The sequence below is a fragment of the Mustelus asterias genome, unplaced genomic scaffold, assembly GCF_964213995.1.
Source record: "Mustelus asterias unplaced genomic scaffold, sMusAst1.hap1.1 HAP1_SCAFFOLD_1615, whole genome shotgun sequence".
Taxonomy (NCBI): Eukaryota; Metazoa; Chordata; class Chondrichthyes; order Carcharhiniformes; family Triakidae; genus Mustelus; species Mustelus asterias.
The window spans coordinates 4,867-17,500 of record NW_027591560.1 but is presented as its reverse complement, the minus strand read 5'-3'; the positions used below and the strand labels follow the sequence as shown (position 1 = coordinate 17,500).

Below are 12,634 nucleotides of genomic sequence, written 5' to 3'. Positions count from 1 at the left end.
CGCACACACTCTCTCTCTCGCACACACTCTCTCTCTCGCATACACACTCTCTCTCTCGCACACACTCTCTCTCACGCACACACTCTCACACTCTCTCACACACACTCTCTCTCTCTCACACTCTCTCACATACACACTCTCTCTCTCGCACACACTCTCTCTCACGCACACACTCTCTCTCTCGCACACACTCTCTCTCTCGCGCACACTCTCTCTCTCGCGCACACTCTCTCTCTCGCGCACACACTCTCTCTCTCGCACACACTCTCTCTCTCGCACACACTCTCTCTCTCGCACACACTCTCTCTCTCGCACATACTCTCTCTCTCGCACACACTCTCTCTCTCGCACACACTCTCTCTCTCGCACACACTCTCTCTCTCGCACACACTCTCTCTCACGCACACACTCTCACACTCTCTCACACACACTCTCTCTCTCTCTCTCACACTCTCTCACATACACACTCTCTCTCTCTCTCACTTACACTCTCTCTCGCACACACTCTCTCTCTCGCACACACTCTCTCTCTCTCACATACACACACTCTCTCTCTCGCACACACTCTCTCTCTCTCACATACACACACTCTCTCACATACACACACTCTCTCTCACATACACACACTCTCTCTCACATACACACACTCTCTCTCACATACACACACTCTCTCTCTCGCACACACTCTCTCTCTCGCACACACTCTCTCTCTCTCACATACACACACTCTCTCACGTACACACACTCTCTCTCACGTACACACACACTCTCTCACATACACACACTCTCTCTCACATACACACACTCTCTCTCACATACACACACTCTCTCTCACATACACACACTCTCTCTCACATACACACACTCTCTCTCACATACACACACTCTCTCTCTCGCACACACTCTCTCTCTCGCACACACTCTCTCTCTCGCACACACTCTCTCTCTCGCACACACTCTCTCTCTCGCACACACTCTCTCTCTCGCACACACTCTCTCTCTCGCACACACTCTCTCTCTCGCACACACTCTCTCTCTCGCACACACTCTCTCTCTCGCACACACTCTCGCTCTCGCACACACTCTCGCTCTCGCACACACTCTCGCTCTCGCACACACTCTCGCTCTCGCACACACTCTCTCTCTCGCACACACTCTCTCTCTCGCACACACTCTCTCTCTCGCACACACTCTCTCTCTCGCACACACTCTCTCTCTCGCACACACTCTCTCTCTCGCACACACTCTCTCTCTCGCACACACTCTCTCTCTCGCACACACTCTCTCTCTCGCACACACTCTCTCTCTCGCACACACTCTCTCTCTCGCACACACTCTCTCTCTCGCACACACTCTCTCTCTCGCACACACTCTCTCTCTCGCACACACTCTCTCTCTCGCACACACTCTCTCTCTCGCACACACTCTCTCTCTCGCACACACTCTCTCTCTCGCACACACTCTCTCTCTCGCACACACTCTCTCTCTCGCACACACTCTCTCTCTCGCACACACTCTCTCTCTCGCACACACTCTCTCTCTCGCACACTCTCTCTCTCGCACACACTCTCTCTCTCGCACACACTCCCTCTCTCGCACACACTCCCTCTCTCGCACACACTCTCTCTCTCTCACACACTCTCTCTCTCTCTCACACACACTCTCTCTCTCACACACTCTCTCTCTCACACACTCTCTCTCTCTCTCACACACACTCTCTCTCTCACACTCTCTCTCTTTCACTCTCTCTCTCTCTCACACTCTCTCTCTCTCTCACACTCTCTCTCTCTCTCACACACTCTCTCTCTCTCACACACTCTCTCTCTCTCACACACTCTCTCTCTCACACACTCTCTCTCTCTCACACACTCTCTCTCTCGCACACACTCTCTCTCTCTCACACACACTCTCTCTCTCTGTCTCTCTCTCCCTCGGCCGATCTAAATCAGCGCCTCTTTTTGATCAGCGCGCCCTCAGATCCCGCGACACCGCCCGCTCGATTCCCCCTCCTTCCCCGGATCTTGCTGTGCCCAAATCCAGCTGCCGCACCCCTCATCACTTTCCCCCTACCCCCACTCCCCGTCACACATTCCAGGGGGTAAAGGAAAGCGCCCCTCTGTCTGGGGATTGTTTTGGGATGATCCGGTTTGTCGGGGCGCGAGAGGAATGCAAGATACCCCTTCCCTGGGGTGCCCGTCTCTCCCGCTCCAATCCCGAAACAGGCGCGTCTGCGAGCGCGCGCTTACCCACGCACTGCTCCTCCTGATTGGGGCTGTACCCGGGCGGGCAGGACGTGGAACCCACCCCTTCGCCGCCGGCGGGGAGGACGGGGGGCTGGCGGCTGGCGGCGGGTGGGGGGGCAGCGCCTGGCTCATTGTTGGGGGGTACATCGTTGTGGGTGATGATGGAAGCTGAGCGGGGCAGGCACAGGTAACCGCCGTAGTGATTGAAACATTTCATGGCCCCTTTGCAGGCTCCGGGGATAGTCTCGCACTCGTTTATATCTGTGAAGGAGCAAGAAGACGTCGGGTTAGGCCTCAGCGAGAGAGAGGGGGGTTGCGGGGGTGGCAGGAGGTGGGTTCCAGGCTCCCCACCCTGCGATCAGAGGCATTGAAGGGCCGCAGGGTGGGTTTTCCTGGGGCTGGAGCTGGAGGGCGGCCAGGGGAGACGGGTGGAAGGGTGCGAGTCAAGTTGTCTTTCCTTTTCCAGCACTGCTTGTGGGCCGAGGGGGAGCAGGAGTGCTTGCCCCCTCTGAGCACAGCCCCCACCCCAATCTCACCTTCCTCCTGTCTTTCCATCCCCAGACACTCTCCCACCATCAGCAGACTTTACACCCAAGGCTTTTCCAGTCCTCCACCCGCCTCACTTTCCACCTGTGGCCTACCAATTCAGGCTTTCCTGTGAAGCTCACCGGTCAGAGAGGTGGGAGGGGGGGAAATATATCACTCAGGTCCTGTCACCAGTCCTGCATTTCAGGGATTCTTCTTTCCTTCCTTCCTGAGATCCCTGGGTCCCAACGGAAATATCCGGCCCGTTGGCCACCAATTTGCTCACACCGCACTTCTGGAAAGATGTCAGGGTCCCTCGGAGACGGCCCTGTGGAAATTCCCCAGAATGGTTCAAAGGCTGAGAAGCTTAGGTTCCTGGAGACTTAGGAGATCCAGAAGCAGAATTAGGCCATTTGGTCCATCGAGTCTGCTCCGCCAATCCAGAAGAGATAGGAGCAGAAATAGGCCATTCAGCCCATCGAGGCTCCACCATGGCTGATATGATTGTCATTCCCATTCTCCCGCCTTCTCCCCGTAACCCTTGACCCCCTCACCAATCGGGAACCTATCTCTGTCTCCAATACACTCGATGACCCGGCCTCCTCTGTGGCAACGAATTCCACAGATTCACCCCCACCCTCCAGCTGAAGAAATTCCTCCTCATCTCGGTTCTAAAGGGTCCGTCCCTTTACTCTGAGGCCGAGCCCTCGGATCCCAGTCTCTCCGACTAATGGGAACATCTTCCCCACGTCCACTCTATCCAGGCCTCTCAGTATTCTGGAAGTTTCAATAAGATCCCCCCCCTCATCCTTCTAAACTCCATCGAGTACAGACCCAGAGTCCTCAACCGCTCCTCATACGACAAGCTCTTCATTCCAGGGAACATTCTTGTGAACCTCCTCTGGACCCTTTCCAAAGCCGGCACATCCTTCCTTAGATACGGAGCCCCAAAACTGCTCACAATACACCAAATGGGGTCTGACCAGAGCCTTATACAGCCTCAGAAGTACATCCCTGCTCTTGTATTCTAGCCCTCTCGACATGAACGCTAACATTGCATTTGCCTTCCTAACTGCCGACTGAACCTGCACGTTAACCTTAAGAGAATCTTGAACCAGGACTCCCAAGTCCCTTTGGGCTTCAGATTTCCAAAGTCTTTCCCCATTTAGAAAATAGTCTACACCTCTATTCCTCCTTCCAAAGTGCGTAACCTCACACTTTCCCACGTTGTATTCACTCTGCCACTTCTTTGCCCACTCTCCTAACCTGTCCAAGTCCTTCTGCAGCCCCCCTGCTTCCTCAATATTACCTGTCCCTCCACATATCTTTGTATCATCCGCACATTTCGCAACCATGCCCTCAGTTCCATATTCCAGATCAAAGCGTTTCCCCAGTGGCAGGAGGGTGGGTAACCAGAGAAAGAGTGGTGGGGGACACAGATTAAAGAGAATCGGCAAAAGAATATAAGAACCAGGAGCAGGAGTAGGCCACCTGGCCCCTCGAGCCTGCTCCGCCATTCAACAAGATCATGGCTGATCTTTTCGTGGACTCAGCTCCACTTACCCGCCCGCTCACCATAACCCTTAATTCCTTTACTGTTCAAAAATCTATCTATCCTTGCCTTAAAAACATTCAATGAGGTAGCCTCAACTGGGCAGGGGATTCCACAGATTCACAACCCTTTGTGTGAAGAAGTTCCTCCTCAACTCAGTCCCAAATCTGCTCCCCCTTATTTTGAGGCCATGCCCCCTAGTTCTACTTTCACCTGCCAGTGGAGACAACTTCCCTGCTTCTATCTTATCTATTCCCTTCATAATCTTATATGTTTCTATAAGATCTCCCCTCATTCTTCTGAATTCCAATGAGTATAGCCCCAGTCTACTCAGTCTCTCCTCATAAGCCAACTCTCTCAACTCCGGAATCAACCGAGTGAATCTCCTCTGCACCCCCTCCAGTGCCAGTATATCCTTTCTCAAGTAAAGAGACCAAAACTGTACACAGTAACTCCAGGTGTGGCCTCACCAGCACCTTATACAGCTGCAACATAACCTCGCTGTTTTTAAACTCCATCCCTCTCGCAATGAAGGACAAAATTCCATTTGCCTTCTTAATTACCTGCTGCACCTACAAACTAACATTTTGCGATTCATGCACAAGGACGCCCGGGTCCCTCTGCACAGCAGCATGCTGCAATTTTTTACCATTTAAAGATAAGAATATAATTATAAAAGGATCAGAGGTGGGAGGGATGAGGAGAATGATTTTTGCGAGTTGTTGTGATCTGGAAGGCGCTGCCCAAACGGGCGGCGGAAGCAGATTCAACAGGAACTTTACAAAGAGTGGGGATTTGGGGAAATACTCGAAATTCGAACAAATTAAATTGGTGCGGCTATGTTGTGGGGGGAGGGGGGGGGGGCGATTAATTGGATCGAAGAGCTAGTAGAACACAGTGGGCCAAACAGCCTCCTTCTGAATGCCCAGGGCCAAAAGAGGGGCTAAATTGTGACGTCCAAGACACAGGAACAGGCCCTTCAGCCCTCCAAGCCTGTGCCGACCATGCTGCCCGTCTGAACGAATGTGATGGGGTGGTTTCTGTCCCGTCGGCGGGGAGGATGGTAGGGGGGTGGTGCGTACCTCGGCAGTGCTGCCTCTCGTGGTCCCACTCGTAGCCGTCAGTGCATTCCTGGCGAGAGAACAGATACAAAGTCAGGGGCGGTTCACTGATTTGATTTGATTTGATTTATTTTTGTCACGTGCATTAGGATACAGTGAAAAGTATTGTTTCTTGCGCGCTATACAAAGCATACCGTTCATAGAGTACAGAGGGGAGAAGGAAAGGGGAGAGTGCAGAATGTAGAGTTACAGTCATAGCTAGGGTGTAGAGAAAGATCAACTTAATATTTGATTTGATTTATTATTGTCACATGTACTGGGATGCAGTGAAAAGTATTGTTTCTTGCGCGCTATACAGACAAAGCATACCGTTCATAGAGAAGGAAAGGAGAGGGTGCAGAATGTAGTGTTACAGTCACAGCGAGGGTGTAGAGGAACTGGGTAAACAGCAAGTGTGGTGGGGCGGGAGGGGGAAGGGGGCGAGAGCCATGGAGTCCAATGCTTTTCCCAAACTGGTTTTCCATTCCTTTGCGTGATTGCGTGTCCGGCGAGTGGCCGGAGGGGAGGGGGGGGGGCGGGGGGGGGGGGGGGGGGGGGTGGGGGCGGGAGGGGCGGGGTAGTGGGGGGGAACCAAATTCGATGGTCCTCCAATCCAGCGCACCCAGGAATGGTGTTCCCTTTCCAATTGGTCGGGGAGAGTTGACCCGGGGTCTAGCGGCCAGTCAGAGAGCGATACAGCACGGAAACAGGCCCTTCAGCCCATCTGCTACATGACGGCCATGCTGACCTCCCAGCTAGCACCAATTGCCCGTGTTTGGCCCATATCCCTTTAATCCTTCTCCATCCATGTACTTATCCAAATGCTTTTTAAAATGTTGCTGTTGTACCCACCTCAACCACTTTCTCTGGCAGCTCATTCCATATACCCATCACCCTCTGTGTGAAGAGATTCCCCCTCAGGCCCCTTTTGAAATCTTTCCCCTCTCACCTTTAACCTTCGCCCTCTCGTTTCCGATTCCCCTTCCCTGGGGGAAAAGACTCTGTGCGTCCGGCCTATCTCTGCCCCTCAGGATCTTATACACCTCAATAAAGGTCACCCCTCATTCTCCGACGTTCCATTGGAATAAAGTCCCAGCTTGGCCAACCTCTCCCTGTAACTCGCCCCAATAAGTCCTGGCAACATCCTCGTGAAGGCGTGGTGGATAAGTGGGTTAGCGCTGCTGCCTCATAGCGCCAGGGACCCGGGTTCGATTCCCGGCTTGGGTCACTGTCTGTGTGTGGAGTCTGCACATTCTCCTCGTGTCTGCGTGGGTTTCCTCTGGTTTCCTCCCACAGTCCAAAAGACGCGGCGGTTAGGGTGCATTGGCCGTGCTAAATTCCCCCTCAGTGTTACCCGAACAGGCGCCAGAGTGTGGCCACTAGGGGACTTTCACAGTAACTTCATTGTAAGCCTACTTATAAATAAACTTTAACTTCTAACTTTAAATCTTCTCTGCACCCTTTCCAGTTTATCAATGTGTTCCCTATAACAGGGTGACCAAAACTGTACACAGTACTCCAAGTGTGGCCCTCACCAACTGTAACATAAAGTCCCAACTCCTATACTCAGTGTCCTGACTGATGAATACCTCCTTCATCACTCTGTCTACCTGTGACACTGCTTTTAACAAACTATGTACTTGTACTCCAAGGACCGTCTGTTCCCCAACACTCCCCAGGGCCCGAACAAACACTGTACAAGTCCTACCCTGGTTTGACTTTCCAAAATGCAACACCTCACACTTATCAAGGTGGCACAGTGGGTTAGCACTGCTGCCTCGCAGCGCCAGGGACCCGGGTTCGATTCCCGGCTTTGGGTCACTGTCTGTGCGGAGTCTGCACGTTCTCCCCGTGTCTGCGTGGGTTTCCTCCGGGTGCTCCGGTTTCCTCCCACAGTCCGAAAGACGTGCTGGTTAGGGTGCTAAATTCTCCCTCAGTGTAACCCGAACAGGAGTGTGGCGACTGGGGGATTTTCACAGTAACTTCATTGCAGTGTTAATGTCAGCCTAACTTGTGACACTGACACATAAAAACTTTTATCTGGATTGAAATCCGTTTGCCAATCCTCTTCCCCAACTGATCAAGATCCCCCTGTAATTTTTGGTAACCTTTATTATCAACACTACCTCCTAGTTTAGTGTCGTCCACAAACTTCCTTTTCCCTACACCCTAGCTGTGACTGTAACACTACATTCTGCACTCTCTCCTTTCCTTCTCTATGAACGGTATGCTTTGTCTGGATAACACGCAAGAAACAATACTTTTCACTGTGTCCCAGTACATGTGACAATAATAAATCAAATCAAGATCAGAAAGCTTTGTACATTCACATTCAACACATTTATATAAATAACAAGCAAGTCGGAGGAGGACAAGGAGGGTGAGGGAGGGGCGAGGGAGGGAGAGAGGAGGGTAGAGGATGGGGAGGGGTGCGAGGGAGGGTGGGGGACAGAGGGAGGGAGGAGAGTGGGATGGGGCGAGGGAGGGGAGGGAGGAGGGTAGAGGATGGGGAGGGGTGCGAGGGAGGGTGGGGAGGGTGGGGGAGAGAGGGAGGGAGGAGAGTGGGGTGGGGCGAGGGAGAGGAGGGAGGGAGGGGAGGGACAGGCGGAAGAGAGGAGGGTGGGGAGAGACGAGGGAGGGAGGGAGCAGGTTGGGGAGGAGGGAGGGAGGGGAGGGGAGGGGTGAGGGAGGGAGGGAGCGAGGGAGGGGAGGGGTGAGGGAGGGAGGGAGCAGGGTGGGGAGGAGGGAGGGGAGGGGTGAGGGAGGGAGGGAGCGAGGGAGGGGAGGGGTGAGGGAGGGAGGGAGCAGGGTGGGGAGGAGGGAGGGAGGGGAGGGGAGGAGGGAGGGAGGGAGAGAGCAGGGTGGGGAGGAGGGAGGGAGGGAGGGAGGAGGGAGGGAGGGAGCAGGGTGGGGAGGAGGGAGGGAGGGAGGAGGTCAGACATCCAGCCAAAGGGACGAATGTGCAGCCTGGCCAGGGTAAGGCAGGATAAATATTTTGCTGCACTGATATATTTTCAAACGCTCGCGGCTGTGTTGACACTGGATCTCGAGAGCAGAACAATCAACATTCCTCTCCAGGGGAGGGGACACCCCCAGCCCGCTGCACTCCCTCAGCCCTCACTCGCTCCATGCAGACTCTGACTCCCCGGGGTGCTGGTTAGAGCGAGGCCCAGTCACCTCCACCCAGGCCCCGACCCAGCACCGGGTCAATCCAGTCCCACCCCAACCCCCCCTGGTTGGCACCTCGTTCTGCCAAGCCATGTCCGATGCCAACTGCAGCACTCCATCACTCTCTCTCCCTCCCCTCAGACTCAAAAGGCTGTGGATGCGAGTTCCTCCCTCCCTGAGCCATCAACAACTAAACTCCAGGCTGACACTGGCAGCAGGGAGGGAGTGCCACACTGCCTTCAAATACAGCACCTCCGGCAGTGCGGCACTCCCTCAGCACTGACCCTCCCACAGTGCGGCACTCCCTCAGCACTGACCCTCCCACAGTGCGGCGCTCCCTCAGCACTGACCCTCCCACAGTGCGGCGCTCCCTCAGCACTGACCCTCCCACAGTGCGGCGCTCCCTCAGCACTGACCCTCCCACAGTGCGGCACTCCCTCAGCACTGACCCTCCCACAGTGCGGCGCTCCCTCAGCACTGACCCTCCCACAGTGAGGCACTCCCTCAGCACTGACCCTCCCACAGTGCGGCACTCCCTCAGCACTGACCCTCCCACAGTGCGGCACTCCCTCAGCACTGACCCTCCGACAGTGCGGTGCTCACTCAGCACTGACCCTCCCACAGTGCGGCGCTCCCTCAGCACTGACCCTCCCACAGTGCGGCACTCCCTCAGCACTGACCTTCCCACAGTGCGACTCCCTCAGCACTGACCCTCCCACAGTGCGGCGCTCCCTCAGCACTGACCCTCCCACAGTGCGGCGCTCCCTCAGCACTGACCCTCCCACAGTGCGGCGCTCCCTCAGCACTGACCCTCCCACAGTGCGGCACTCCCTCAGCACTGACCCTCCCACAGTGCGGCACTCCCACAGCACGGAGGGAGTGAGATCTCCCGGAGTCGGGCCTACCCTCCCTTCCTGAGCCCGCAGGCCCTCCCCTCCTCGGGGTGTTTGCTTGGCTCGGGGGATGTCTGACTGGGAGACCCGTGCCTGAGCCCTGGCCTGTGGCCCTCTCTCTGAGGGGGAGCATTGTGGCCGGCCGTTGCCATGGTGTTTCGGAGCGGGAAGGCCCCCCCCCGAGGCTGGATCTTACCATGTAGGTGACAGCTTCATCGACTTGCTGTGAAATAGCTGTGGGCAGAGACTGGAGCAGCAACAGAATCAGGAACAGCATCGTGACCTCCAGCTGCCTACAGGCCGAGGACCCTGAAACCAGAACGGGGGGGGGAGGGAGAAGGGGGGGGGAGACACATGGTGAACAACGAGGGAGAGAACATACCCCAAACGTGACCCGCGACCCCGTTAAAATGGCCGGGCACTGCTGCCCTTTGCCAAACGTAGAAACTAGAAGCAGGAGGAGGCCATTCGGCCCTTCGAGACTGCTCCGCCATTCATTTTGATCGTGGCTGATCATCAAATCTCAGCTCGGACGAAGGGTCACCCAGACTGGAAACGTTGGCTCTATTCTCTCTCCCCCACAGGTGCCGTCAGACCCGCCGAGATTTTCCAGCGTTTTATGTTTCTGTCTCAAATTCAGTCTCCTGATTCTACCCCCCCTTCCCTCCCCAACGATATCCCTCAATCCCTTTAGCCCCAAGAGCTATATCTAATTTCTCCATGGTGGCACAGTGGGTTAGCGCTGCTGCCTCACAGCACCAGGGACCTGGGTTCGATTCCCAGTTTGGGTCACTGTCTGTGCGGAGTCTGCACGTTCTCCCCGTGTCTGCGTGGGTTTCCTCCGGGTGCTCCGGTTTCCTCCCACAGTCCGAAAGACGTGCTGGTTAGGGTGCTAAATTCTCCCTCAGTGTTACCCGAACAGGAGTGTGGCGACTAGGGGAATTTCACAGTAACTTCATTGCAGTGTTAATGTAAGCCTTACTTGTGACTAATAAATAAACTTTCAACTTTTGCTTTACTTGGAATACTGTGTACAGTTCTGGTCACCCTATTATAGAAAGGATATTATTAAACTAGAAAGAGTGCAGAAAAGATTTACTCGGATGCCACCGGGACTTGATGGTTTGAGTTATAAGGAGAGGCTGGATAGACTGGGACTTTTTTCTCTGGAGCGTAGGAGGCTGAGGGGTGATCTTATAGAGGTCTATAAAATAATGAGGGGCACAGATCAGCGAGATCGTCAATGTCTTTTCCCAAAGGTAGGGGAGTCTAAAACTAGAGGGCATAGGTTTAAGGTGAGAGGGGAGAGATACAAAAGGGTCCAGAGGGGCAATTTTTTCACACAGAGGGTGGTGAGTGTCTGGAACAAGCTGTCAGAGGCAGTAGTAGAGGCGGGTACAATTTTGTCTTTTAAAAAGGGTTTAGACAGTTACATGGGTAAGATGGGTATCGAGGGATATGGGCCAAATGCGGACAATTGGGACTAACTTAGTGGCAAAAAACTGGGCGGCATGGACAAGTTGGGCCGAAGGGCCTGTTTCCAGGCTGTAAACTTCGAGGACTCTAAATCTCAGCTCTGACGAAGGGTCATCCAGACTCTCCTTCGCCCTCCTTCGCCCTCCTTCACCCTCCTTCACCCTCTTTCACCCTCCTTCGCCCTCCTTCGCCCTCCTTCGCCCTCCTTCGCCCTCCTTCACCCTGGAAATGTTGGCTCTAATTCTCTCTCTCCACAGAGGCTGTCAGACCCGCTGAGATTTTCCAGCATTTTCTGTTTTTTTCTCAAATTCAATATCCTGATTTCTCCCTTCCCCCTCCCCCATATCCCTCGAGCCCTTTAGCCCCAAGAACTACATCTAATTTGTTGCATGGGTGGCACAGTGGGTTGGCACTGCTGCCTCACAGCACCAGGGACCTGGGTTCGATTCCCGGCTTGGGTCACTGCCTGTGTGGAGTCTGCACGTTCTCCCCGTGTCTGCGTGGGTTTCCTCCGGGTGCTCCGGTTTCCTCCCACAGTCCCGAAAGACATGCTGGTTAGGGTGCTAAATTCTCCCTCAGTGTTACCCGAACAGGCGGCCTGAGTGTGGGCGACTGGGGGACTTTCACAGTAACTTCATTGCGGTGTTAATGTAAGCCTAACTTGTGACACTGATAAATAAACTTCACTGTTTATCTCGCAATCACACAATGTTTCGGCTTCAACTACTTTCTGTGGGAGTGAATTCCACCACTCTGTGGGAGGAAACCGGAGCACCCGGAGGAAACCCACGCAGACACGGGGAGAACGTGCAGACTCCACACAGACAGTGACCCGAGGCCAGAATCGAACTCGGGTCCCTGGCGCTGTGAGGCAGCAGTGCTAACCCACTGTGCCACCTACCACTTCACCACCCTCTGGGTGAAGAAATTTCTCTTCACCTCAGTCCTAAAAGGTTTACCCCCTTATCCTCAAACTATGACCCCCTAGTTCTGGAATCCCCCCACCATCGGGAACATTCTTTCTGAATCTACCCTGTCTAACCCTGTTAGAATTTTATAAGTTTCTATGAGATCCCCTCTCACTCTTCGAAACTCCAGTGAATTCAATCCTAACCGACTTAGTCTCTCCTCATATGACAGACCTGCCATCCCAGGAATCAGCCTGGTAAACCTTCGCTGCGCTCCCTCTATAGCAAGGACATCCTTCCTCAGATAAGGAGACCAAAACTGCACACAATACTCCAGGTGTGGCCTCACCAACGCCCTATATAATTGCAACAAAACTCTTGATCCCGGGTGCAGGCGGGCACTGGGGAGGGTGCCCATTTCTCGCCCAGTGTGAGGGGAGAGGGGTCCACCCATGACCGCCCGTCCCGTAACCCCTCCCCTCCCCCCCCCTCCCCTCCCAGCCCAACCTTGATGCATGACCTCTGACCTCCAGGCGCCAACCAGATCCAGGACGCGAAGAGTGCCGGGGACCTTGGGAGCCCAGGGAAGCGCTTGTGTGTCCAACAGCCAGCTGGGATCTTGCTGTGCACCAACTGGCTGACGCCCCGTGTCGATCGGACGTGAGGGAAGCCATTCGTGGCTTGAGGTTGTGTTTGATTAGTTACCAAAAGCGAGGGCGCATTCTTATGGGGGCGGTGGGGGGGAGGCACGGGAGGGAGAACACGTTCT

The 12,634-nt window shown here is 54.6% G+C and overlaps 1 protein-coding gene across 1 annotated transcript in view; it reads right to left on the bottom strand.

Moving 5' to 3' along the window:
* The window catches only part of LOC144488500 (EGF-containing fibulin-like extracellular matrix protein 2), a 39,253-nt gene extending 26,838 nt beyond the window's left edge, over positions 1-12,415 (bottom strand). Inside the window, exons 1-4 of the mRNA XM_078206549.1 lie at positions 12,393-12,415; positions 9,678-9,790; positions 5,403-5,451; positions 2,247-2,504 (exon numbers count right to left, since the gene is read on the bottom strand). Coding sequence (XP_078062675.1) covers positions 2,247-2,504; positions 5,403-5,451; positions 9,678-9,758 — 388 coding nt within the window. The 5' untranslated portion in view covers positions 9,759-9,790; positions 12,393-12,415. The remainder of the gene's footprint in view (positions 1-2,246; positions 2,505-5,402; positions 5,452-9,677; positions 9,791-12,392) is intronic.
* Positions 12,416-12,634: the final 219 nt, after the last annotated feature.